The sequence below is a fragment of the Chroicocephalus ridibundus genome, chromosome 4, assembly GCF_963924245.1.
Source record: "Chroicocephalus ridibundus chromosome 4, bChrRid1.1, whole genome shotgun sequence".
Lineage (NCBI taxonomy): Eukaryota > Metazoa > Chordata > Aves > Charadriiformes > Laridae > Chroicocephalus > Chroicocephalus ridibundus.
This window is the reverse complement of record NC_086287.1, coordinates 469,150-494,179: the sequence shown is the minus strand read 5'-3', so window position 1 is coordinate 494,179 and position 25,030 is coordinate 469,150. Positions and strand designations below refer to the sequence as shown.

At 63.5% G+C, this 25,030-nt stretch overlaps 1 protein-coding gene across 2 annotated transcripts in view; it reads right to left on the bottom strand.

Moving 5' to 3' along the window:
• Nucleotides 1-242: 242 nt before the first annotated feature.
• Nucleotides 243-25,030, bottom strand: part of B4GALNT4 (beta-1,4-N-acetyl-galactosaminyltransferase 4) — a 30,434-nt gene continuing 5,646 nt past the window's right edge. The window contains exons 2-20 of one of the 2 annotated variants that reach the window (XM_063332618.1): nucleotides 16,740-16,855; nucleotides 13,964-14,074; nucleotides 13,242-13,337; nucleotides 12,829-12,919; nucleotides 12,375-12,475; nucleotides 11,415-11,482; nucleotides 10,892-10,970; nucleotides 9,093-9,159; nucleotides 7,423-7,566; nucleotides 6,278-6,387; nucleotides 5,857-5,957; nucleotides 5,397-5,479; nucleotides 3,419-4,685; nucleotides 2,943-3,250; nucleotides 2,541-2,694; nucleotides 2,079-2,151; nucleotides 1,841-1,994; nucleotides 1,347-1,473; nucleotides 243-1,148 (exon numbers count right to left, since the gene is read on the bottom strand). In XM_063332618.1, coding sequence (XP_063188688.1) covers nucleotides 1,034-1,148; nucleotides 1,347-1,473; nucleotides 1,841-1,994; nucleotides 2,079-2,151; nucleotides 2,541-2,694; nucleotides 2,943-3,250; nucleotides 3,419-4,685; nucleotides 5,397-5,479; nucleotides 5,857-5,957; nucleotides 6,278-6,387; nucleotides 7,423-7,566; nucleotides 9,093-9,159; nucleotides 10,892-10,970; nucleotides 11,415-11,482; nucleotides 12,375-12,475; nucleotides 12,829-12,919; nucleotides 13,242-13,337; nucleotides 13,964-14,074; nucleotides 16,740-16,855 — 3,365 coding nt within the window. In that variant the 3' untranslated portion in view covers nucleotides 243-1,033. The remainder of the gene's footprint in view (nucleotides 1,149-1,346; nucleotides 1,474-1,840; nucleotides 1,995-2,078; nucleotides 2,152-2,540; nucleotides 2,695-2,942; nucleotides 3,251-3,418; nucleotides 4,686-5,396; nucleotides 5,480-5,856; nucleotides 5,958-6,277; nucleotides 6,388-7,422; nucleotides 7,567-9,092; nucleotides 9,160-10,891; nucleotides 10,971-11,414; nucleotides 11,483-12,374; nucleotides 12,476-12,828; nucleotides 12,920-13,241; nucleotides 13,338-13,963; nucleotides 14,075-16,739; nucleotides 16,856-25,030) is intronic. The other variant, XM_063332619.1, reaches the window with a different exon arrangement.

Sequence of the window (25,030 nt, the reverse complement as noted above, 5' to 3'; positions counted from 1 at the left end):
AGGCTGCTCTCTCCTGCAGGACGGGCCGTGGGGCCAGGCCTTCCCGAGCCCCTCCCGGGAGTTACAAACGGCAGAGGTGATTTCCAGCGGGCAAAAGCATCCCCCCAGCCCACACGGCCACCCGCCACCGCGAGGGGACTTGGGAGCGGCGAGGGACAGAGGTCAACCCGGCTTTTCGTGCCCTACGCCCGGCTGGGGGCCGCATCCCTGCCAAGGCACCAGGGTGATGGAGGGGAAGGGAATCCCAGCCAAGACATCGATTTTATTTTTTAAGAATAAAAAAAAAAAAACCCAAAAAACAAAACAGACAAAACTTCCTGAAAACGGCTTCCTACCTCATAATTTCACAGAAATTAGCTTGGAAACATCATTTGCTCTCCCCCTGCTCCCGCACCTGCTCCGGGCTCTGCCCTTTCCCATCCCAACCCAGCCCCCCCGGGCGCAGGCAGTGCCAGCCCGTGGTGCCAAGGGGCTCTGCCAGCCACTGCGAAGTGGCTCCAGGGGTCCCGGGGAGGGGGAGCAGGAGGGTTTGGGCAGCCCCAGCGGGCTCATACCCCCCGCTCAGTCCTGTGGGTGCCCCCAAAAGCTCAGCTCTCCAGCCTGGCACAGCGACACGGTGCTGGGCGTTTTAGGGGGGGCGACCCAGCAAAGGGGCTGCAGAGCGAGCGCCGGCTGCGAGCTTGGGTACCGCGTTTCTGCCTCCGGAGTCACCGGCCCGGCACAGCCCCCAGGACCCACCAGCTCCGGGGATCCCCTGGGGGCTTCACCCCTCCCGAAGCGAGACGCCCACTGTCCCGGCGCTAACGAGTTAATAAATTCATCGCTGACTAAGAAATTAGACCCTTAAGAAAAAAATCACCAACCCGCTTTCACCCTCCCCGCTCCCCCCTTCCCCAAAATAACCACGGTTCGTTACGGGGTGCCCTCCGTGCCGGCACCCAGGCGCGTCGGCGGAGGTCGGGGACAACCGGGCGCCGGTGGTGGCCTCCAGCGGGCACGAGGGGGTCGGTGGCTGCGGGCCGGGCTCGGGGCGCTAGTCCTTGGGTGGCTTCTTGCTGCGGGCGTTCCACATGCCGCGCTTGGAGTGGTAGTAATGGTAAAAGTTCCTGAGACGCAAGCGCTCCACCTCCAGCCCGCTCTGAAGGACCCTGCAGCCAGATGAGGGACACGCTCAGGGAAGGCAGGGGACGGATCCGGCCCTCCCAGGGGGACGCTTTGCCGCTTGGCCACTGCGTGGCCCCGGCCTTTAGCCAGCTCGATGGAGGGGAGAGCGGGTTTCCCAGGGGATGTGCCCAGATCCGCGTGGCCAGCCCTGCCCCGGGGGCGGCCGGCACCCCCAGCCTCACCTGTCCAGGAGCTCCCAGTCCTCCCCGCCCCAGCGGTCTCTGAACTCCTCCGTGTTCATCCCTCCCACGCGGTCGAAGTCCGACTTGTAGATGCCGAAGAGGCCGAAGCCGTTCACCTCCCAGTAGCCTGGAGGGGGGAGAGCCATGAGGTGAGGGGACCCCAAATCCCCCGGCCACCACTTCTGTGCTCCCCGCCCAAACCGGGCACCGCGGGAACGCCCCATCCCAACCCCTCATCCCACCAGGGGTCTGTGCAATCACCGCCACCTCCCATGGGGGTGTGCCAGTTGACAGCCCGGTTTTGGGGGGCATCACACGCCCTGCGCCTCAAATGCCCTTGAGCTTGAACCCCCTCTGGCTGGAGCAAAACAAACCCATCCTCCCCACGCCTCCGAGCCTGGCTGCAGCCCAAACCCAGCGCCGCAGCTCTCCTGGGGCCGGCGGGGGACGTTTTCCTGCCGGACAGGCATGGCGGCAGAGGGGACCCCGCTTACCGTTGGGCTCCCGCGGGGAGCTGCCGCAGCTCAGCCGCATGACGATGGGTGCGTAGGCCAGCTTCCCCTCCACGCAGTGCTTCCGGATGCTGTCCAGGATGTTGGGGGGGAAATGGATGTGCAGGTCGCAGAGGAACACGATGCTGTGCCCGTCCTACGGGAGGGGACAGACACAAGCAGGAGGATCAGGGCGAAAAGGCGCAGCGAGGTGAGAGCCGGCTCCTCTCCCCCGGCTCACCTCCACCGTGTCCACGCCAGCCTGCAGCCCCGCCGAGCGCTCGAAGTTCCCCGTGCGCCGCAGGTACTGGTAGCTGAGGAGAGAGGACAGGGCGGTTGGTGCTGGTGACCCAAAGGGACGCAGCCAAGAGGGGGACAGGAACCACCAGCGAGGAGAGGGGACCTTCTCAGGAAGGGGGTCAGGTGCCTACAACTCATGCCAACGGGCCCCCTGCGGAGGCAGAGGAGGTTTCTCCATCCCCAACTCCTCCGCGTGGGAAACGAGTTCAAACCCCCGAAAAGGAGGAGGAGGAGAGGGGCAGCGAGGCAGGGACCCACGCCAGGCTGGGGAAGGAGCAGCAGGTGGTGTGAGCACCACTGGGATGGCCTGTCCCACCACGAGGAGCCCCGCAGACCCCCCTCGGCAGCCTCGGGGGGAGCAGGGTGGGACCCAGAGCTCGTGTGGGGTGGTGGGGTGGGTTACCGGGGCAGTTGGGCGTCCCGCAGGGCTTTCTCCACGTCCATGTCGTCGCTGTCAAAGTCCACCAGGATGACATTGAAGTTGGCGTCCTTCGTAGCCGCGTACAGGTGGGCCATGTCCGAGATGAACTGCTGGACCCAGCGGGCTTGGTTCTTCACTGCCAGACACAGCCACAAACGTCCCTCAGGCTCACCACGGGGGTCCCAAGGGCACCCCCTTCCCCAACCAAACCAACGCCCCTTCTGATGAGAAGCGAGAACCTCAGCATCTCATGAGACGCGAGAACCTCATTCCCCTTGGGTCACCCTGGAGGATACAACCAGGGTTGCCTTCCTCCCACCGGAGGATGCTGAGGGCAGAGGGAGCAGCAGGGACCCTGGAGAGACGCGTCCTGCTGTCACCTACCGGGTACCACGAAGTGCACCATGACGTCCTGCTTCCAGCTGAGCCGCAGGGGCCGGCACAGGATGGGTTTTCCATAGAGGATGCTCCAGGCGCTCGGCTGGGGCTCGGTGGCCCCCAGCGCTGGCCCTTCGGGGTTGGCCTCGGCACTGTCGTCCTGCTTGCCCTGGTGCAAGAGGACGTAGACGTACTCGGAGAGCCGCACCGTCCGCTGGCCCCGCTCCGCCAGCTCCAGCTCCAGCAGGTAGCGGTTCCCCCGGGCCGTGTCCCGACGCTTCTCCACGTTGACGATCCTCAGAAGGGTGTAGATGCTACAGGTAAAAGAGAAGCACTTGAAAGCACCACCACCGTGGGCTCTGCTCCCCACAGCTGAAGGGGTTGGCCTGAACCCACCATCCAGCTCACCTGGCCCCAGGGAGCCAAGCGGGATGGAGGCACGTCCCCCCCAACCTCCCGCCCGCACCCCGCTCCCTCCCTACCCTCCATTCTTCTCGTTGAGCTTCTCCATGTACTGCGCCACCACGTCCACCACCTCGCTCTCGCTCAGCTGCAGGTTGCCCGACACGTTGCAGCGCAGGTCGTTCCAGTCGGAGCGCAGGAGCTCGAAGTCCACCGAGCTGACGCTGAACGTCCTCTGCCAGTTGATGGAGTCCTCCAGCCAGCTCTGCTGCAGCTCCCCAGTCTCGTAGCTGTAGTCCGACACCTCTTCCTCCTCCTCCTCCTCCTCCTCCTCCTGGCCCTTTCCCTCCTCCTGCTGGGACGCCGTCGTTTCTGACATCTTCAGAAAGGATGTCACCCCCGTCCCCTCCGAGCGGGTCGCCTCGGAGGAGTTGTAATCGGTGGTGGCCACTGTCCTGCCCGGGGCAGGGGTCGTGTCCTCATGGGTCTCCCTACTGAAGAGCCCTTCGGTGCCCAGGGAGAGGAGGCTGGGCAGCGCCCGCCGCTCCGTCCCCGGCTTGGATGGACGTTCCCACCTCCTGCCACCCGCCCGCATGCTCTTCCGCCTGGCAGGGTCCCTCTCCTTGGAGATGTTGCTCAGGAACCAGGGGCTCCGGCGGCCCGGGATGGCACGGAGCTTGCTGGAGGCGACGGGATGCTTCTGAGGGGTCCTGGAGCGAAGATGGACTTTCTTCAGAGGTTTTGGGTAAAGGAAGATGCCAGGGAAGACGGGCTCCTGGGCTGGGGCTTTGCGCTTCCCCGGCTGCAGCCTGGTCACGTAGACCTTCTCCTGGGCTTTCCGGGGCTTTTTGTCCTCCCTGGCTGCTCCAGCCTTGCTGGGACCCGGCGTTCTGGCTTTGCCACCAAAGATGGGAGCAGAGAGGTGGGGCTGGAGGCTCAGAGCCCCGCCATGCTTCGAAGACGCCAGCAGCCCCAGCTCATCCTCCTCACCCTCGCCGGGATCCTGGGGCAACCAACTGAGCATCCGCCCACGGACCTGCTCCGGCGTGGGGCCTGCGTCCTCCTGGCCGTGGAGGTCCTTGGGGACGGCCGCCGGGCTGGCGCTGGCCTGGCTCCATCTTGCCGGCTGCCCCGGCGTGCTCGTCTCCTCCCGGGCCTGGCCCTGCCTGCGGCGAAAGCTGTAATAGTCCAGGTCGTCGCCGTAATGCCCCGTGACTGGCGGGGTCTCTTTCCCTTTGGCTCCGGGTACCGGCCCAAAGCTCTTCTCCTTGGCCTCGGGAAGCGGGTCTGTGGGCTCAGGGCTGTCCACTCCTTCCTCCTCCTCCTCCTCCTCATCCTCTAGGAAATCTAGGGAGCAAGGCCAGAGATAAATACCCCGAGGGTCCCAGCTGCTCAGCACGCCCCCTGCAGCGTGCTGGCCCCAGACAAGGAGGCAAAGCTTGTCTCCAGCAAGAGATCGACCCGCGAGCGGCCGCTGGGCGAGGGAGAGCGCGCTGGGGGCACTCAGGGATGCCCACCGGGGCTGGCAGCTCCAGGCTCTGCCCGCTGACCCCTCCGAGCCTTGGTCCCATCTTGGCACCACTCTAACTCCATCCGGGAGCAAACCCTCCCTGCCAGGGCTTTGCCAAGCCGCAAACCAACAGCAAGGCAGGCTCGGAACAGCGCAGGTCCCCATGAGCATCCCTGGACTCCATAGACATCCCCAGACTCCACACCGTATCCAGACGGATCCTGCTGCCCACTGACCAGGCCAACCCAGGAGATGCAGGCGCACGGCTTCAAGAGGCAGGGAAGGCGAATCCCAACCCCAGCATCCCGCTTCCCATATCCCGCAGCGCTCTGTGGCTGAGCCGAGCGGGATGCGTGACTGTGGAGCACAGGGGACTGCTCGGAGACAAGCGGCTCCCTGCAGCCCTGCCCTCCTCGAGCCCCCCGGCGTGGCTGGAGGCCCCCCGAGGAGCCGCATCCAGGGACGGGTGGGTCGGTGGCGAGGGCGCCGGGGGCTCAGCCCGTGCCGAGCTGCTGAGAGATGCCCGAAAGCTGCCAGCGGTGACTCACTGTCGGGGCTGAGGAAGAGAAACGCTCGCTGGCGCGGATCCTCCTCCTCTTCATCCATCTTCATGTACTTATAGAAGCCAAACCTGGGAGACAGAGAGGAGAGATGAGGTCCCGGAGATAAGGCAGGGGTGTAACGGAGGGACGTGCTCGCACACACGTGAGCCCACGCAGGGAGGAACATCCCCAGCTGCAGCGCAGGCGCCCGGGCACAGCCCGGCTCCAAAGGGAGCTGGGATTCCCAAAATCCAGGAGCACTGCCAGGTCTCAAGCTGCTGCGTGCCTGAGAGATGGGGACGGAGCCAGCCTGGAGGTGGCCCTTCCATGGGGGGCAGAGCTTGGGGACACACGGCTGAGGATGTGCCATCGCAGCCGTTCCTCCAGCTCTTCGAGCGCCCTGTTGGCATTAGCCCCTTCCTCCCCGCCACATGCCACCCCCGAACACCGGCCCCCCAGCACTTACTTCTCCAGGTAGAGGGGGGACTCCCTGTAGAAGCACTTGTTCTCCGTCTCCATGTGAGTGAGGCGCGTGAAGTCGTTGGGGTACACGAACGAGAGGTAGACCTGGGGAGACGACCACGCCGCCATCACCATGGCTCTGAGGAAGCGGGGGCTGGCAGGGCGAGGAGCTGGGGACCCAAGGCCACCAGCACGGCCCCCCAACAGCAAGGTGACGCCCAGCACCTCAAACACCCCACGGGGCTTTTAACGCAGACCTCTTTGGGTCAAGATGGGAAGCTCAGCCTGATCCTCCAGCGAGGGACATCTTCTCCTGGATTTTAACCAGGTGGAAACATCCCTGCCCTGGGTGAGGGCAAAGCGCGCTGCTTCGCCATGTCTCCCATGGGAGCGTGACCCCATCCCCGTCACGGGGAGACACTTACAAATTGCAGGCCCTGGTAGCGGGCGATGGGGAAGTCCTTCACCACGTAGGTGGGGCTGTAGGCACAGGGCACCAGCACGTTCTCCACTCGGGAGGCCTCGATCGCAGGGGCTGAGGAGAAGCAGCCGTGGCTCAACCCCAGGCCGTGCCCCACCAACCCCACAGCCCAACCCACCTTATAGCCTGTACCCCAAACCATCCCAGCCTAGCATCATAGAATCATTTAGGTTGGAAAAGAGCCTTGGGATCATCGAGTCCAACCACCAACCCCACTCTACAGAGTTCTCCCCTACACCAGATCCCCCAACACCACATCTGAACGAGTCTTAAACACATCCAGGGACGGTGACTCCACCACCTCCCTGGGCAGCCTATTCCAGGGTCTGACCACTCTTTCTGGGAAGAATTTGTTCCTAATGTCCAGCCTAAACCTCCCCTGCTGCAGCTTGAACCCATTCCCTCTCGTTCTATCGCTAATGACCTGTGAGAAGAGACCAGCCCCAACCTCTCTACAGTGTCCTTTCAAGTGGTTGTAGAGAGTGACGAGGTCTCCCCTCAGCCTCCTCTTCCTCACACTAAACAGTCCCAGCTCCTTCCATCGCTCCTCATCAGATTTACTCTCCAGGCCCTTCACCAGCTTCGTTGCCCTCCTCTGCCCTCACTCCAGCACCTCGAGATCTCTCTCGTGTTGAGGTGCCCAGAACTGGACACAAGACTCCAGGTGTGGCCTCCCCAGGGCTGAGTACAGGGGGACAATCACCTCCCTCCTCCTGCTGGTCACACTATTGCTAATACAAGCCAGGGTGCCATTGGCCCTCTTGGCCACCTGGGCACACTGCTGGCTCCTGTTCAGCCGCTTGTCAATGTGAACCCCCAGGTCCTTTTCTGCCGGGCAGTTCTCCAGCCACACTGCCCCAGGCCTGGAGTGTCCATGGGGTTGTTGTGGCCCAAGTGCAGGACCCGGCACTTGGCCTTGTTGAAGCTCCTGCCGTTGCCCTGCTACAGACCCCAGCAGACATGCCCTCCACCCAGGAGATGGGCAGAAGGCAGGAGGGATGCTCTGGGTGCCTACGGCAGCCAGGTCCTGCCATTTTCCCCCCCCGAAACCCCACGGAGATCTGCGAGGGTCTGGTCCCAGGCACTCACTGAGGAAGAAGGTGTCCCTGGGGTCAGGCTTCAGCATGTCAGCCCCGTGCTCATCCTGCTGAGCCTCCCAGAGGTAGCTCCCGCTGTGGCTGGCCAAGGTCTGTGGGATGTGCTCCACGTGGTTCATCTTCAGGGACGATTCATCTGAAGGAGAGGAGAGGGGCTGAACCCCACCGGCATGCGCACACGGAGCATTGTCCCAGGAGCATCCTCTAAGGTGGCCCTTCCCAACCTCTCCATCCCGCCCACCGAGAGCGCTCGGAGGATTGTGGGCTCCTGCTCCCAGGGGAACAAGGGGAGCCGATGTGTTCGCACGAGGGCAAACCTTCCAGCCCTCTCACACGCTCGCAGACCCCGTGACTAATCAGCCTAATGATTATTGCCATCAACTAACGAGCACCGAGAGGACACGGGTACAACTGATCTCAGCCAGGCAGCCCTGGCGCCCATCACGGCATCGCTCAAAGACAAGGGGCGGGAACACTCGGGGGCTTTAACTCCCAAGGACACAGGAATTAAACCGCAAATGTTCTTCCCCGCAGAGCTGCAGGTAAACGCAACACGAGCTGCTTTTGCCTCCTCTTCAGGGATGAGGGCAGCGTGTCGTCCCTGGCTATGGACCGGACCAGCCCCCAGACCTCCCGGCGGGAGGTCACCCTGCTCCGGTCACCTCGGCCGCGCTGAGAGCTGCCTGCCCCGAGCACCCAAGGGCGCTCCTTTGCCGGGCAGCCCTGCCTGCTGCGGGGAAACGGGCAGGGCCCGAAACCAACGGGACCCCCACGTCCTCCTGCTGCCGGCGGGGAGAGGCTCCCCAGGCGCCTCCCTGCAGCTGGCTGCTTTTTTCTCTGCTTTCCAGCTTTTTTCTCTGGAAAAGCCCAGAGGAAGGAAGGAGGATGCTTCTGCACACTGCTGGCGTCCCCCACGGCACAGTGACGGGCTCCCCACAGGTGACACGGCTTGGCCCCGGGATGCTGCTGGGGTCCGAGGGAGCCGGGAAGTGGGAAAGAGAAGCGGAAAGCGCCGGCATTGACGGATAGCGGTCGGGGGGAGGAATTTATCTGCACGTCATCCATCTCACGGGCACCTGCATGGGTACCAGCAGCGCACCCCTCCATCCCTCTTCTCCCCATTGATCCCCGCCTGCTGCCTGTCCCCTCCTGCCTTATCGACACCTTCCAGGGCATGTTTGATGACCAGCCCTCCAGCGCATTGAGCACCGGGGCAGGACCCATCCGTCAAGTCCTCTCTTGCTGCCAGGGAAGGGGCAGGAAGCAGAAGATCTATAGGTTTAATTAAACCTTGCGCCATCCATCCCCGCTTACACGACAGCTCCTCATACGTCAGGGCCAGGCCGCGGAGCCAGCGCTCCGGGCTCTCGGGAGCAGGGGGGAGGCTGGAGCACCAGGAGAGCTGTGTTTCCCTGTCACCTCCGCATCCCACCCGCGGGCAGCTCACAGCACGCTCCCCGCGTCGCCTCTGCCCACCCCCGCCCCTCGCCCCCTCCCTTACACCCCGCAGCAGCTCCGGTGGGTGTGAGAGGCTGAGATCTTCCCCCGGGATCCGATTTCCCAGGACCTGGTTTCCTTCCCGGGCTCTGGCGCTGCCTCTGCCCGGCTGCACCAACACTCCAGACCTCGCTTGCCGTGGCCACGGGATCGTGTGGCCCTTACCTGTGTACAGAGAGATGCAGGAGGAGTCGATCACTTCGAACTTCAGGCTGGGGAGGAAAACTCGCCACTAGGGAAAAAAGGAGAGGGGGAACAAATGGGAGGGTGTCGGGGGTTCGGGATGCAGCTGCCTCGACCCCCGGCACCCTGGGATGGGTCCTCCCCATCCCCAGCTCCCAGAAGTCGCCCGCGCTGATCCCAGCCCGACCCCGCAGGGGAGGAACAGGGGAGAGGACGGATCCTGCCCCAGCACAGACCCGGGCCCATCTCCCGCCTTGACCCCAGGTGATTTGGGATTAGCAGGCATTCCCTGCGCGCTCAGAGAGCGGAATGCTCCCGGAGGTGGGACAGGCTCCTGCTGCTTCCCTCTGGGCACTGCCACATGCTCCTTCTGGGCCCGATCCAGCCCCGCATCAGCAGCGGCATCAGTCACATCACGGGAGGCAGCACGGCGGCGCGTCCCGCCTCGCAGGGGAGGGAGGGCGCCGGGGCGCAGGGCAGCGTCTCCGTGCTCCCCCCTTCAGCCTCGGGGAGCGGAGCAGGGAGCCCACGGCACCCGACCAGGACCTCAGCCAGAGCCGGCACCCACCGAGCCCTGCAACACCCGTCTGTGCCGCAACATCTGCCCGTGCTGCGTGCGTTCCAGTTTGCATGGACTGCAGAGGGTCTTCAGAGCTGCCTGCACTGATTGAACTCCCTACATTTTAGAAGCACGTCTTGAGCCTTTGTCCGGACAAGCCCTCAAATACCCACAGGCAGAGACGCATTAGGGTCCCGCTTTTCTGTTGTTGTTGTTTCTTTCTGAACATCTGAAAGGCTTCCCGCCCTCCAGCAAACACGCGTCTCCCCCATCTATTTGTTTTTCACGCAGAAATGCAGATCTTATCGGAGGGACGGGGATGGAGCCCTGGGCGGGCGAGGCTGAGCGACGGGAGCAGAGGCAGCCAGGGAGGGGTGTCGTCAGCCTCCCCGACGCTTTCCTGGCACACGTTGGACTCCAGTGATTAATGAGTGCTTGGGAGAAAGGAAGCCTTTGCGAACGAGCCAACATCTTCCCCTCCCAACAAAGACGGCCCGAGCTCCCGACGCACACGCTGCAGGCTTTGCCAGGGCTGCGCAGCCAAGGCAGGCAAGTTCAGATTTGAAACTCATGGTATCTCCGAGGGGAAAAAGGAAAAAAGGGACCCGCTCCATCACCTCGGCCACCTCTCCCACCGCTGACCCCGGGACCCAGGCCAGCCAGGGGGGCTGCCGCTCGCCGACGGAGTCCTGGGACCTGCCTGCTCCCACCCTACACGCTCTGGGCTCTCCTTGCCCATGGCAACGGGCTCCTCCCAGAAGAAGCCTACAGGGAACCCTTCCCCTTCTGCAGAAGGCCAAGGAGAAAGGAGAAGGGATGGGACCGGCCACAGGGAGCCGGGTGTCCCATCGCTGCTGGAGCCTGGAGCAGAAGGGCTGCTCCATTGGCACCCGTTACAGGAGCAGATTGGGAAGGCAGGAGCGCAAGGGAGGGACGGCAGGGTCTGCAGCTCCCAAAAGGCCATCGGCACAAAAGGATCGGATGAGCACAGAGAAGAGCAGCCCGTGCCAGGTGTCCTGCCCAGGGACATGGGGAGATGAGCCCCAGCTCCATCGGAGCAATACTGACTTGTCCCCTCTGAGCCGCTGGCAACCACAGAAATGGGGAAATTGCGGCTTTGGGGCCAGGACAAAGCACTTCAACACACAGCGGGCAAAGCCGTGGTGCCGGCTCTTGACAGGACAGTCCTTGAAAGGCACACGGGGCAGGGGCATTTACTCACACCCACTTCCACGTGGTCTGAACCTCGGTCGTCTTGCTTGTGGAGCAGCTCGAAGTAGTAGCGTCTGGAGGACATGAGGCTGCACAAGAGGGGAAGAAGCCGGTTAGAAACCATTGCTGAGTCGACTGCTACCACTGCCAGAGCGATGGGCGCTCCCCTGCCGGAGGAACCACCTCGGGAAAGCCTCTCTGCCTTGCTCACACGTGGCTAAACCTTCCTGGGGCATGGAGACAGGCAGCGGGATGTGGGTATCTGCTCCCCCATCCCACTGCTGAGAAGCTTCATGAGATCGGGTGATCCCCCCATCCCCACCTCGTCCTCCGCAGAGGTGCCTGTGGCCTCCAACACCTTCAAGCCATGGCCCTGGGGGCAAGGTTGGTCTCTTCCCAAAGGTCATGTGGGGACCATGGCCGAGGTCTCATCCCAGGGAGGAGCAACTGGTCAGAGTCAGCGTGGAGCCAGCAGCTCCATCTCCCCAACTCCATCCACCCGGGATGGGCAGCAGGAGCATGGACACACCTACCGTAGAGGCTTGGAGACTTGTGAGCTGAATTTGGTGAACTCTCCCGGCGCCGTCCACTCGGTGCCCAGCTGGGGGAAGGAAGAAGAAGTGTGTGAGAGCACTGGGGACACCACCAGGCCCAAACCCCACCAGGCTGTGAGATCTCTCCTCCGCCTCCCGCGGGCACTGCGCCATGCTGCAGAAAGGCTCTTCAGCAGGAGGATATCCCGGGAGCTCTGCCCCAGGCCTGCCTGTCCCCAGCTGGTGGCACTCCTGCCACAAGACCAACACCACCAAGATCCCAACAATGCATGGGAGCAATAATGGACCTCAGGGTTTCCAGTTATAGGAGTTAACGCCAAGAAAATCCAGGAGCAAATATTAAGTCCCCTATTCCAGGACATAACCTGGTCTTTGGTAGCTACAACTAGGATGGGACCAAGGGACAGATGGTCCTTCAGGAGCCAAACCAGGCCTGGCCAGGGGCAGAGACGGGACCAGGCTGAAATAGTCCAGCATTTCCCAAGGGGGCAAAGAAGCAGGAGAGCTGCTTCTGGCAAAGTCCCACACGGACCCTGCACGCTCCCTTGGAGAGCTGCTGCAGCAGAGGGGCTTGTAGAAGGGAGAATTTGCCGTGGCTAAAGAGCACCCATGGGTCTGAAGCATCATTAATTGATGCCCAGAAGGCATCTGGGGATGGTTATCAGCATGCTGGGAGCGAGGCACCCCGAGGGACGAGATGCCCGGAGAAGCGGTGGAGGCACCATCCCAGGAGGGATTTAAAAGCCGGGCAGACGTGGTGCTTAGAGACATGGTTTAGCGGTGGGTTTTGTCAGCGTTGGGCTGATGGTTGGACTCGATGATCTGAAAGGTCCGTTCCAACCTGGGCAGTTCTACGATTCTATGATTCTGTGCTCTCGGTGGGAGTTGGCGCACCCCTGGGGTGGGGAAAGGCAGAGGGTGGAGGACGACGGCACATACCTTGCCCACGAACGCAGCCAGCCGGGAGTTGGACGGACTGTCGTCGGAGCTGAGCCAGAACTCCGAATTGTCATCTGATGCCACAGAAAACTGGAAATCCCCTGTGGAGAGCAGAGGAGAAGGTGACCCCGGAGGGACAGAGCAGCCCCGGTGGCACGGGCTCAGCCCCGGTGCCTCGTTGCGAGATGGGGAAATGGGGGTGGATGGACAGAGGTGACGGGGCCACCATGGACCCCAGGTCGTGGCTCTGCCCTGGATGGGATCGGGGCTTTGTGTCCCTTCGAAGCAACCAGGGAAAAGGGTCTTTGCTCCAAGAAGACCCCCCTGCCCGGAAGCCAGGGGCTTGGGGACTATCTCTAAGAGCCTTTTGGACCTCGTGTGGCCCAAGAAGGGGGAAGGAGGCAGCTTCCTCCTGTTGCTGCAGGGGCAGAAGAGGCCAAACTCCATCACTCACCATCCTTGAAGGGGTGGATGTAGCCAAAAATCCTCAGCCCATAGTTCTTCCACTTGGGCGACACAGCCAGCTTCTTCACAGTGGTGCGGGTCTGCCGAGGGGAGACACAGACATGAAAGCATCAACAGTTCATGCCCAGGCTCGTGCCTTGCACCAACATCACCCAGCCCACCTCCGCCTTGTTACCCCACGGTCTCATGCCCCTGGCACCAGAGGGGACGTGGAGGTCCCATCACCACCCACCCCTCCCTCCATCCCTGCTCTGCTGGGAATTACCTGCCCCGAACCAAACCTGAAAGCCTGCAAGAAAAGGTCTTGAGGACCAAGCCCACAGCCAGTGGAGATCCAGCAGCACCCAGAGAGGGACAAGGAGACCCTCCCTCCGACCCACTGCCATCAGGCCCGGGACTCACATGGGGAAAGAGCGGAAAATGGAGGTTCTTCCTCAGGTGCCTCACGGCCCCTCCACACCAGTCTTCGAAGACGTGCAAGTTTGCCTTCCCTTTGTACTGGGGGACAAGAGGGGGTGGAGATGAGCTGGATGTCCTCCTCACGTCCCCCATCGCCTCCCAAGGACAGCGGTAGCACAGGCTGAAATGTGGATGTCAAGCCCTAGGGATGTCACCTGCCCTAGGGATGTCACCGACCCGGCCTCAGCTCTTCTGCAGTGACACTGAGGAGGGGGCCGAGGTCCCCTCCCTGGGCCAGCCCCAGGGTCACAACGCCAGCCCCCAGGAGATAACCCTCCTGCTGTGGCTCCTGTGGCTCCCAAGCGCGTTTGGACAAGGGATGTTGTCTGGATACGGCACCAAGAGCCCGATGCCATCCCTCAGCCCGTCCCAGCACCACGAGACGGGCACAGCGTGGACCCATCCGGAGAAGACACACAGCAAGACGTCCCCTTGCACACCGACTGCCGAGGGGGCTGACGCACACCCACGGCTCACACGCGAGGAGCTCGTCCTCACGGGCACCGCGTTGGCCCCAGGACCAGGCAGAGCCCCTGGGCCGGGTGATGGAGGGCTGGGAGGAGGATGGCAGGAGGTGGCGTTGGAGCCTGGCGTGCCGGGGGGACCCCCCCCCTCTGGGGACCTCCTCCTGCACCATCACCCCTCGCTGCTCCCTGCCCGCCCACCTGCTCGCTCCAGGGCAAAGGCTGCTTGGTCAGGTTGAGGTTGGGGTGCGCGGGCGCTCGGTCGGACCGTTGGCCTCTGGAAAACCAGCCGTCCAAGTCCTGCCCGTCGTTCTGCGAGGAAGCGGGAGGGAGAGGTTAGAGACGGATCGGGGCCAGCCCGGCTGCGCGCACAGGAGGTCTCCCTAGATCTAAACGTCTCATTTTGGCCATCGAGCGTTGCCAAACCAAGGCGAAAGCTTTCAAGGCAAAGGAAAACAGTGGCAGGAGGAGGCAGAAAAACATTGGCAAGGTGTCCCGGGGAGCAGGGTTTCCAAATGTCCTAGATAAACTCATTTCCCTTCCTCTGCCAAGGAGAGAAACTTCTCCCAAACAGTGAGTTTTCTGTTCGTCCAAAATATTTGCCCAGTCTGCCGGGCTACAGGAAACAGAGTATTTTGGGCTCCGTCTCCAGAAGAGCACAAGCAATCTCCACGTCCACTCACCGTCGGAGGAAGCGGGATGCTCCTCCGCTCCCCCTCTTCCTTTAAAAGGGATTAGGTTAATCCCATCTATCGTGGCGTGTAATTTAGAGGGATTAGGTGAGCATTCACCTGCCCCCCGACCTGCCGAATAGGCGATGGGTAGCAAGGAAGAGCCAGGCGCTTCTGGAGCCCAGCCAGGGCACGCTCCTCTCCCACCACGCTGGCAGCAGCAGGCAGAGCCGGCGCCAGCCCGTGCCACCCCTGCGGGCATCGCCCCGACCCTGCCACCGCGTCCCGGGGAGCGCGGGCAGAGCGGGGACGAGGGACCAGCTGGCACACGGGGAAGGAAGAGCCACCAACCCTCTCCAAAGCGCCCGCCAAGCTGCCACTCCGTCCCATCCCTTGGGGCGACGGGAAGCTGTGCCTGTCACCCAGGGACCTGGCTGGTGTCACGGCCCATCGTCACACTGGTGACGCCCACACTCAGCATTGGGGATGAGACCAAGGGGGGCACGGACATCCCCGCCCCCTGTCCCAGGGGGAGTCACAGCCATCGTCCCCGGTGGCCTCAGCCAGCAAGGGGACACTGTGCCAGAGTGTCCCAGCTCCAGCTGGGAGTGTCCCCACTCCCAGCAGAGCCCAGCTCCAAGCCCCGGCGAGAACCGCACGTCGACAAAGTGCAGCCCGTTAGGATGCACAGCGCCAAGGAAATAATTAGCAAACTTTGCCTAAATGAGCTCATTAGCGTCCCGGAGGAGGGGAGCGGTGCCCTTGGAAGACATTATTAGGGAGGCGGCGTAATTGTGCCGCACTTGTTGGAAGGATTTGCCCTCCTCCCGGGGAAAGCCCAGACACAATTCCCGCTGTCCCCCTCCGTCCTCACCCAGCACCAGCCCGGGCTTTCTCTGGGCACCTCGTTTTTCTCCGTTCTCTGTCTGTCCCTGATTTATGAGGAGCTGGGAGAGATGAGAGCTGGGGTCGTCCTTTCTGGCCCACCCGCTGCCAGCCAGGCGCAATCCGCCTCCTCCCATCCCTATTCCTCACCGCTAATTGCTGCCTGGCCTGAAGCCGGCTCTGCTTACCGGCACCGGCTCCCCACCCCCAGCACCTGGAAAAACCTCCCTGTCCCTCTACGGAGAGGGACCGGGATGGGTCTCCATCCCTCGGGTGAGGCGGGTGGAGAGGACAAGCCACCAGCGTCCCTGCCCTGCCCCAAAGATAAAGGACCAGAGGCACCAGCAGTGAGCTCCGCAGTCCAGAGACCACCAGGAGGAAAAATTTCCATCTCCTTTGTTTAAGGAGCAATTTTTTTGTTCCGGTTCGCGGAGTCCTTCTGAACCGGGCTGTTTGCTTTCAAACTGGAGTGAACTTTTCCCCCGCCTGCCCCCACAGAGGGGACTATTCACAGCCCAGCCCCCGGGAACTGGGAGGGGCGGGGGGGGGGTTATTTGCTGAAGGTGGGGACAAACCGGCCTTTTAATTGCCGAGCCAGGGACGCTGCAGGCTCCAGCAGCTGCGCAAGACACCGGGCAGGGCTGGGCTCGAAGAGATGGGCACCGAGAGGCTCCGGGCGCAGGGGCTCGATGCTTTCCCCTCCCTCCAGACACAACACACTCGCCCGCGCCCAAAGTACCAGGGCTTGGGAACAGCCCAAAAGCTCGCTGTCACCGGGACGTGCAGCAGTTTGGCGGGGACGGGGCAGGGGACACCGCGTGGCTTCCCTCTCCCGGCATCCCGCCCGCCTGCCCTGCTCGGGGACAGCAGGTTAAGGGGGACAGCAGGGTGTTGGACACGGGCTGGGTGACAAGTTGAACAGGGGACAGCAGGGTGCCCTCGTGGCTACAATGCCAAGGGCCTCCTGGTCTGTTGGCAAGGAGACATCCTCTCCGGCTTCTGCCTGGAGACCCCCCCCGGGGTACGCTGGGTCCAGCTGGGGGCTCTGCAGTCCAGGGCAACCCAGATGGAGCGGAGGACACAGGAGAAGGTGGCTTTGCCCAGCAAAGCAGGACCTTATTGCCACTGACGGCTACGCAAGAGGGGGTGCAGAGGTGATGCCAGCCTCTTCCCAGGGGGGCACAGCGGCGGCACGAGGCACACCACCAGAAGTGTCAATGGGACAGGAGGGATTTCTTTTGCCCACCACGCGTGCTGCTGGGCAGACCCAGAGAGGCTGAGCCCTCTCCAGCCTTGGATCCGCTCCGCGGGACGAGGCTTGGAGCCCCCTGCTCCAGCTGGCCGGGTGCTGGGCAGGGGACTGGGACCGGTGACCTCTGCGGGTCCCTTCCCACTGGACCGCGCTCCGGCTCCCCCGTTACCATCGGCTCCTCCTCGCGGCTCTCGCTGGAGTCCTCGGCTTTCCTCTGCCGCGCCGATGCCTGGGCCGCCGCCGGCCGCCGGCCGGGATCAGTCACCTCCCCCAGCCGCTCGCCATCTGCCAGGGGAGCAGAAGGAGGAGTGAGACCACAGCCACCTCCCGCGTCCTCCCCATCCCGACACCCTCCTCGTCTGGGGACGCTCCCTCGCCCCGGCACGGGCTGCCATCGCCACCGCTCCCGGCGGGGAGGGACACGGGCGACGACGGCCGGGGGCTCTGGCTGTGACTCCCCTCATTACATTTGCACTAAGCAGCTTGCAGCAGCTCATCAGCATCAGGTTTAATTACACCCCCCACAGCCCAGCTCACGGCCCTTTACATAAGAGACGTCCGGGATAAGCTCCCGCAGGATCTCACCCCACATCCATCCTCGGGGATCATCCCTGCTCCCCTGCCCCGCCGGTCCCCGCTCTCCCGCAGCCCCCCACGGCTCTGCCCCCCGAGACGTCTTCTCCCCAAACCACCTTCCCACACCCCCCCGACCCGCGAAAGGCACCATCGCAAAGACCTCGCTAACAGCCCCGTCGCAGACGACTTCGTTACTGTGTGCTGCATTAATTATTCCCAACCTACGGACTCCCTTCCGCAGCTCCCCCCCATCTTCCTCGAGCTGCGAAGGGCGTTTATTTTAAACTGCCCTCGATTCCCAGCATTAAAATAACCGACTTCCCCCAAAATAACGGCGCAGACTTGGAAAACCAGTTATTTTGGGAGGGGCACACCCCCTTTCTCCGCCGCAGCAGATGGGTGCCAATGCAATTCTAAGACAGGCACCCCAAAGCCTGGTGGGATGGAGGGATTTTGGGGTTCAGCGGTCACGTCTGGTGTACGGCTCAGCTCCGCCGTTCCAACCAGCGTCGAGGGAAGCTCAGTTCGATGCTGGGAGAGGCAGGTGCCCAAGAGCCACCCCTGCAGGTCCCCCCCAAAACCAGCCCCCCCCGTATCGCAATAAGGGGGAGCCCCAGAGGTGGCGAGCAGTGGCACAGCCCCGTCCCCCAGCCGTGGGCATCACCGCAAGGGGGTCACTGACACCCCCGCAAAGGTACGGCAAGATGCCCCCCGGTCCCTCCACACCCTCCTTCCTCCCAACAGCAAGTCCTGGGGGGGCTCCTGCCCCCCCGGAGTGAAACGGCCTCAGTGGGAGACGCTGGGGTGGCTCCGGACCCTGCGCCCTGCCCAAGGAGGGGCTTGGGGTGCCCCCCGACCCCCCACCGCACGCCTCCCCTGCCATTAGTATTCCAGCGGCCGCGCAGCCGGCGTCTCCTTGGAGATGGCAGCGCAAATCCCATCCCCACCGCGGGGACAGGAAATTAAGCTCTAAAGCCCCTTCTTCTGCTCTCAGCCATTCTTCAGCCCCTGGCAGCTCCAGCTCCCTCCTGGCAGCTCCCTGCCTCCCCCCGCCGCCCTCCCCTCGCCCATCCTCCTCCCCGCACCCTTCCTCCCGCAGCCCCACGCGGGGAGGAGCAGGGCTGGATCCAGCAGATCCTCTCGAGACCCCCCATCACTCCCAGGGATGCTCCTGCCAGCACAGGCGGTGGGGATAAAGCCCATCCGCGCTGTGCCGAGGCCGCAGATGCTGCTGCTCCGGCACGGAGCACTGGGGACAGCATTATTCCCCCCCCGGCCCCCGCTGATCTGTGGATTAATCACAGCCACGAGGAGGAGTTCTGCGCTCCCAAGGGACCTGCCAGGGGATGGGAAGCAGCGGCCGGCTCTGCGGTACCCACGCAGGGCGTCTCTCCTGGCCTTGGAGGAGATGAACCTGTCTCCCGTGGGATCTGCCGGCTCAGCATCCCTTTGCGCTGCAGGCTGGGGGTGCCACGCTGCAAGTCCTGTCCCCAGGATGGACTAACGCCCCCCCGCCCCAGGGGCTTCTGCTGCCGAGCAAAGCTGAGCCCCCGCCAGCCCGGGCTGCATCCCGAGGGGATGGCCGGACGCGGTCACCCCCCTTCTCCCAGCCCCTCTTGCTCACCCCTGGGTACCGCACCCGGGCTTGGGGCCCTGCTACAAGGCATTGGGGAAACTGGAGAGAGATTATTTGATGTAAATTGGAGCAAAGCGGGGAAAAAAAAACCCCACATGTTCCCCCCAGCGAGGCTGCACGGGCTCCATCCTTGGAGGCTTTGGGTCTTGAAAGCCTCAAGCCCCCACTGGCTTTCCGTCCCCGTCACCCAACTCCATCCCCGTCAGGGACCCTCTCAAGCCCAAGCAGGACAGGGCTGGTGCTCCCTCCTCTGCTTTGCGTCTAAACAAAAGGCCACCACTGCTCTGCCAGGGCTTGAGCAGCGCCAAGGCTCAAAACCCCTGTGCCTTCGGCAAAACCCTCTCCCTTCTCGGGGCCGGGGGGGGAGGCAAGTGCTCACCCCGAGAGGCGTCCGCACCCCAGGAGGAGCAAAAGTGCCCCCAGAGCCCCAGAAAAAGGCTTTCAGGCTTCTGTGCCCGTGTTTATTCCCCCGCAATTTAAATATTGGACAGGAAAGTCAAGGGCAGCCTTAGCCAAACACCCAAATGCTAATCAGCCTGTGCGGGAGCTGGAAATAAATGCCCCCCTTGATAAGGGGAGGGGAAGGCCAGCACCTTACACCACTGAGCAGCACTTTGTTCCCCCCACAAAAAAAATCGAGCCCCTTTTGTCCGAACCTCATCCCTGCAGGAGAGGAGCGGGTCAGGGGGTAGGAGAAGAGGAGGAGGGAGAAAGCAGCGCTGGGAGGGAGGAGTGTTTCGCTTCCCCCCCCCGCCTTGGTTTCCTCCTGCGCATCCCCCCGGTACCCCCCGGGACCGCTCGGGAGCCGTGCCCAGCCCAGCTGCTCCCCCGCCGCCCCCCCGGGATGCGCGGCTGCAGCGAGCAACTCTGCCGACCCACCGCGCCCCCGCCTCAAGGGCCAGAGAGAGCGGCGCAAAGGTGGGCAGCGGCGGGGGGAGAGGACAGGGGGGGCCTGGGGGACGAGCGAGGCACCTCTCGCTCCGGGGCCGCATTCCCGGGGGATGCTGGGCAGGGATGCCCAGCAAGCGCGGGCGCGACGCTGATGCTCTGAGAGCAGCGCGAGGAGGGGGCCGGAGCCGCGCGCGCCATGGCGGGAGCCAGCTCTGAGTCGCGGCAGCCACCAGACAACGAGCCGCGGCCCGGAGCCGTCCTCGGGATGAATCATCGAATCACAGAATCTTCATGGCTGGAAAGGACCTTTGAGATCGTCGAGTCCAACCGTGAGACCCCGGGTGCCAGGGGCCAACACCCCCCCATCGGCTGGCGCACGGACCAGGGCAATGCCCCCCCGAGGGGAGGCGAGTCTCCCCGTTATTGCGGCCATACAAACCCCCCCGGCGCCCCCCCCTCCGCCGGGAAGCACAGAGGGCCTTTCAGGCAGCGGAGTGCTGCCTCCCCACCTCCCTCCTCTTCCTCTCCTCCGGGCTGAGGGCAGGCAGCTCGCTCGCCCCGAACACAGCCCCTTTCTTCAGCTGGGCTTCGGAGCCGGGATTTCTCCTGCAGCTTTCTGGACCCTTTCCAAACCCTCCGACGTGGTTAGAGATGTCCCTCGCTCGTCTCCTAATTGCTTCTAACGAGCCTCCCCTCCGCGGCCGCTCGCTGCAAGCTCTCCGCTCTCACCCGGTGTGCTCCCAGAACAGTCACCCGGGGACAAACCCAGCACGGCCCAGCACCCGAGGCCCCTCGGCAGGCGTGGGGGACGTTCACGGGAGCGTCCACAAAAGGATCAGCGCTGGGATTCCCGAAATCCCCAGCTCCTGCCCTCCAGCTGGATGCTCGGCCCCAGTGAGCTCCGGCTGCTCAACAGGAAGGGTCCCGCGGGGAGACGTCGGGTGGGACGCCGGTCCCGGCCATCAGGCAGATGTGTACGGAATGGATGGAGCCACCGGAGAGAAACTGCCGGGATGGGATGGCGCTCAGAAAACGCCCCGGTGCGCTCTGCCCGGTTCCAGCTACGGCCACAGCTCTGCTCCCCGTCCCAGAGGTGTCCAGGCGAGGATGAAGGCCCCCGAGCAGCGGGCGAGGGCTCTCCGGGAACGAAGAGCGTCGGCACGGCAGTGGGCACGGCGGCAGCACGGCCCAGGAGCTCACAGCATCCTCCTGTCGACAGGGGTGCGCGGGCAGGGTCTGACCCCGCTGCGCTCCTGGGGGGCGGCGCTGAGACTCCTTCCTTTGGGAGAACCCTCCGGCGGCAGCTGAGCACCCTCAGGACCCTTCCCTCTCTTTTCCCCCCAAAACAGACCCCAAAGGGCACCAAGTGCCCACGTTCAGCCAGCGAGAAGAGAAACAACGCGCCCCAGCCCGAGTTCCCAAGCACATCAGCCGGGTGGGACCCAGGGCACGGATCCTGTATTATTTCCAACCCCTCTCCCACCGAGCTGATGCTCCAGAGCAGACGTGGGGAGTGATTCATCCATCGCCAGGAGCTGCGTGCCACTGAAATACAGCCCTCCGTGGGGCTGCCTGTCCCCTTCAGCCCCCCCCGCGCTTGTCCCTGCTGCCCTGCACCTCCCCATCCAAGCCCGGCTGCCTGCAAAGCCCTGCTAGGGATACAGGCGAGCTGGCTGGGACCAGAGGGGACTGGAAAAAATGATGATATTCAAGCAAAAATTAAAAAAAAAAATAAAAATAATCACCTCTGAGCTCAAACCCCAAAAATCTTTTGATAAAAAAATAAAAATAAAAAAAAAAAAGGCGCAGCATTTAAGCTTTCAATCTGGAAGTGTCCCACGGGGCCTCCCGGGAGCTGTCGCTTGGTTTCCCAGGCCCCGTGTCGCCTGCGAGGGTCTGACGCCTTGGCCAGCCTCCCCCTCGGGGGGACAGGGCACCCTGCCGCGGGGGACACGCTGGCGAGGGCAGCCGTGCCCACGAGGGAGCCTCGGCGACACCAAACGCAGCAGGAGCCTACGGTTCCCCACCAGGTACCCCGAGGAGCAAACCACAGCCGGAGCGATGGGAAAGGAGACGGATGGATTTAGCTCGGTGCTCCAAAAAATGTCCCCCCAGGGTGACCATCTGCTCTCCCGTCTTCCCATTCCCTCGGCAAAATCCGCGCTGGATGGGAGATGCTGCTCCTGATCTCTGAACTTCCACGGGATGCTTTCGAGCTCTCCAAATCCAGAGGGAAGGGAGAGGGACAAAGCTTCTCCAGCATCCAGTCTGGCTACGCTGAGCCCGTCTGCGTGGCTGGGAAACACTGCAGCGCTTCCGTAACAAAACCCTTGTCCATCCGGACCATCGCATCCATCCCCTCCCTCCCCACGGAAAAAGGGAACTCCAACCCTACCAAACCAATGAGCCCACAACGAAAATGGGGGGGGGAAAACCCCGGCCCTGCTCTTGGGTGAAGGGTGAAGGTGGAGAGAGGAGGGGACAGGACCTCACTCGTGGTGGCACATGAAGCTACGACCGTGCCGAAGGGGAACGCCGAGCCCCCGGCGAGATGCGGTACCCGCGTCGGGAGGACGCCAGTGAAAGAGGGATGAAGGCAGCGACTCACGCCAGGGATGCGGCACGCGGGCGAGCAGCTCGGGGAGGACCAGCCCGAGCATCTGCCGCGGGCTCAGGAACAGCGAAGGAGGGCAGCCCAGCCCCGAGGCCGGCCCAGGGGCTCTGCAAGTCCTGACCGGTGAGAGGAGACACCAGACCCACAGCTGCAAAAGCGATGGGTTAAACGGGGATTACACCCCCCGGGAATTCAGGCTGATCTCTCCCCACCTTCATGAGGCCACATGAGCTCGGTGGCCGGGAACAAATTAATCCCAAACCACGTCAGGACCGTCGGCAGAGCGATGCCCAGGGGGTGCCCACCTCTGCGGGAGCCAGCAGGAAGGAGAAGTGCCCTCCCCAGGGCTCTGGTGCCCACCCTCAGACCCCGAAAAGCTGCCAACACCCCTGTTGTCGCCCACAACACGAACGGTGGCATCCCTCCGGCCGTGCAGGACCATTCCATGCCCCAGCACATCCTCCTGCGGTGCCGCCATGGGGCAGAAAACCGAGCGCATCCCCCAAGGCTCAGCCCCCAGGGCTGAAGAGGGACACCCTGCCGTGACGGGGCTCACGAGGGAGCTGAAGCAGCAGCGACGTGAAGCGAGGTGACATTTAAACCCAGACACAGGCACGGCGAAGGTGGCAGCACCGGCGTTTTTATTAAACCCACCGGTTTAATTACCAAGAGCCCGGTGCTCTCCAGCGCAGGCACAGCCTCCGAGTCAGCGCCAGAGAAGAGAAGCGCGAGCATCCCTCCGCTGATCCTCCTAACGAGCTGGTGAGCAACTATAATCAGCCAGCAAGGAGTCAATACCGCAAACCCCCTCCACCGCTGTGAAGCACGCAGCGCTGCTCGCCGGGAACAACCCACGGCACTGCCCGTAGTGCCGCCCCCTCCACGGAGCGAGGGGCTTTTTTCCTGCCTCCCCCAAACCACCCCGTTCCGTGCTGTTTACCCACCCGTGATGCCCCTTGGCCGCCGCAACGGCGCTCGATGCCGAATGGCTCCAGGCTGGCGATGGAGCTGCCACGAGACCACTCAAGCCCAGACGCCCACCCACAGAGGCAGCCCCGGCACTTCTACGCTCCACTCCAGGTCCCGGATCCCTCCTGCACCCAGATCTCCCCCGTTTTCCCCCAGCCCACACCCCACCACACATCCGTTGCCCTCCACCCCCCATCTCCTCCAGCATCGTTTCGTTCTGCTCCAGCTCCAACGCGTGCCGGACCACGCACCCGGCCCATCCCACAGGGGCGATGCTCCGTCACCGCCCTCGGCACGAAGGCTGCGTTCCCCAGGACACAGCCTCCGGAGAAGGCTACTCGTAGCCTGCGACGTGCCAGGAATCGGGCAGAATTCATTCCAGCCTAAAACTGTCCCAGCCTCTGAGCTCCGCGCTGCCCTGCAGCCACCCGTGGGGTTCCCCATTCCCCCGCCAGCTCTCCAACCCGCTGCAGCGTCTGCTTGGTCTCCACCAGCCCCGGGGGGTTTTCACCTTCCCCTTCGCTTCCGTTGGGCAGCAAATTTGGCAGAGACCACCCGCTCCCGTGCAGCCTCCCCCCAGAGATCCTCCGGTGCCTCTGCACCCCTGGTGCGGTCCCCGAGGGTCAGCCACCGACTGCCACCCATCCCCTGGACCCGCCGAAATCCCCCGGTCCTGCCATCGCTGAGGCAACCAGCCACCAGTATCTCGGGGGGGCTGCTCGTCCCCTCCCAAAGCGCGGCTCGGAGAGGTCCAGCCACGGCATGGCATGGGGCAGGGACGGAGGGGAGAGGCACAGCTGTGCTGGGAGGGACAAATCTCCCCAAACACCAACACAAAGAGCTCCTGGTGCTCGGGAAAGGCCCCTTCCATGGGGCGTGGAAAGTGTTTCGCCCTCCCCGAGCATCTCCGGGCGTAGAGCGGCTACATCCCTGCCCCAGCCCTCGCAGCCCCCGGGCCAGGGGAAGCCAAACACGATGGCAGCAGCTGAGACAAATGTCACCCACCGAGTCACCCTTTGGGGTAACGCGGCAGCACCTCCCAGCCCAGCCACGGCCACCCGAGCGCCCACTGCTGGAGCAGCCGCGTGCCCAGCACCGGCTCAGAGGGCATCGAGCTGGACCACCATGGCCGGTCCCGGCACACCAGGACCCACCTGCTGCTGCCCCCACCACCGCCACGCTCCCTCAATGGCCTCTTTGATGGTGGCACAGAGAGGGCTGTGACCGCGGCCGCGCAGCTGGTACCCAACCAGGGGTGCTCTCGCCTCCCCGCATCCCCCCGAGCCCCGCAGACAGGGTATGGGCAGCGAGCAACGTCCCCCCCGTGCCCAGTCCCCGCGGTGCCGTGCTGGATGAGTGGAGCTGCGAGTCCTCTGATGCCCTCTCCGGGATGCTCCGAAAGCTGCTCAGCTCCGTGCCGGCATGGCAAGGCTGGAGGGGAAGCGCCATGCAGCCGAGGGACCCAGCACTTGGCCAGCCGGGCTCTCCAGAGGCCTTTTCCATACGGATCCGCCTTTCTCCCAGACCCAGAGGAGGCACCGGCGACCCCGGCTCGCTGCAGAGCATCAGCAGCTCGGCAGTTAAAGGAGACTTCAAAAACAGCCCCGAGAGGAGGAAAACAGTGCAGGGAATTAATTGACAGCAAATGGCCACATTAAAGGGGATGAAGAATATTTTTTATCAGGTCGTTTTATGTCTTTTTTTAATGTTTTTAAAAGGATTAAGCTGCCAGGTCTTAGAAGAGCCTCCATGGCTGAGGAGCGATGAAGGGACG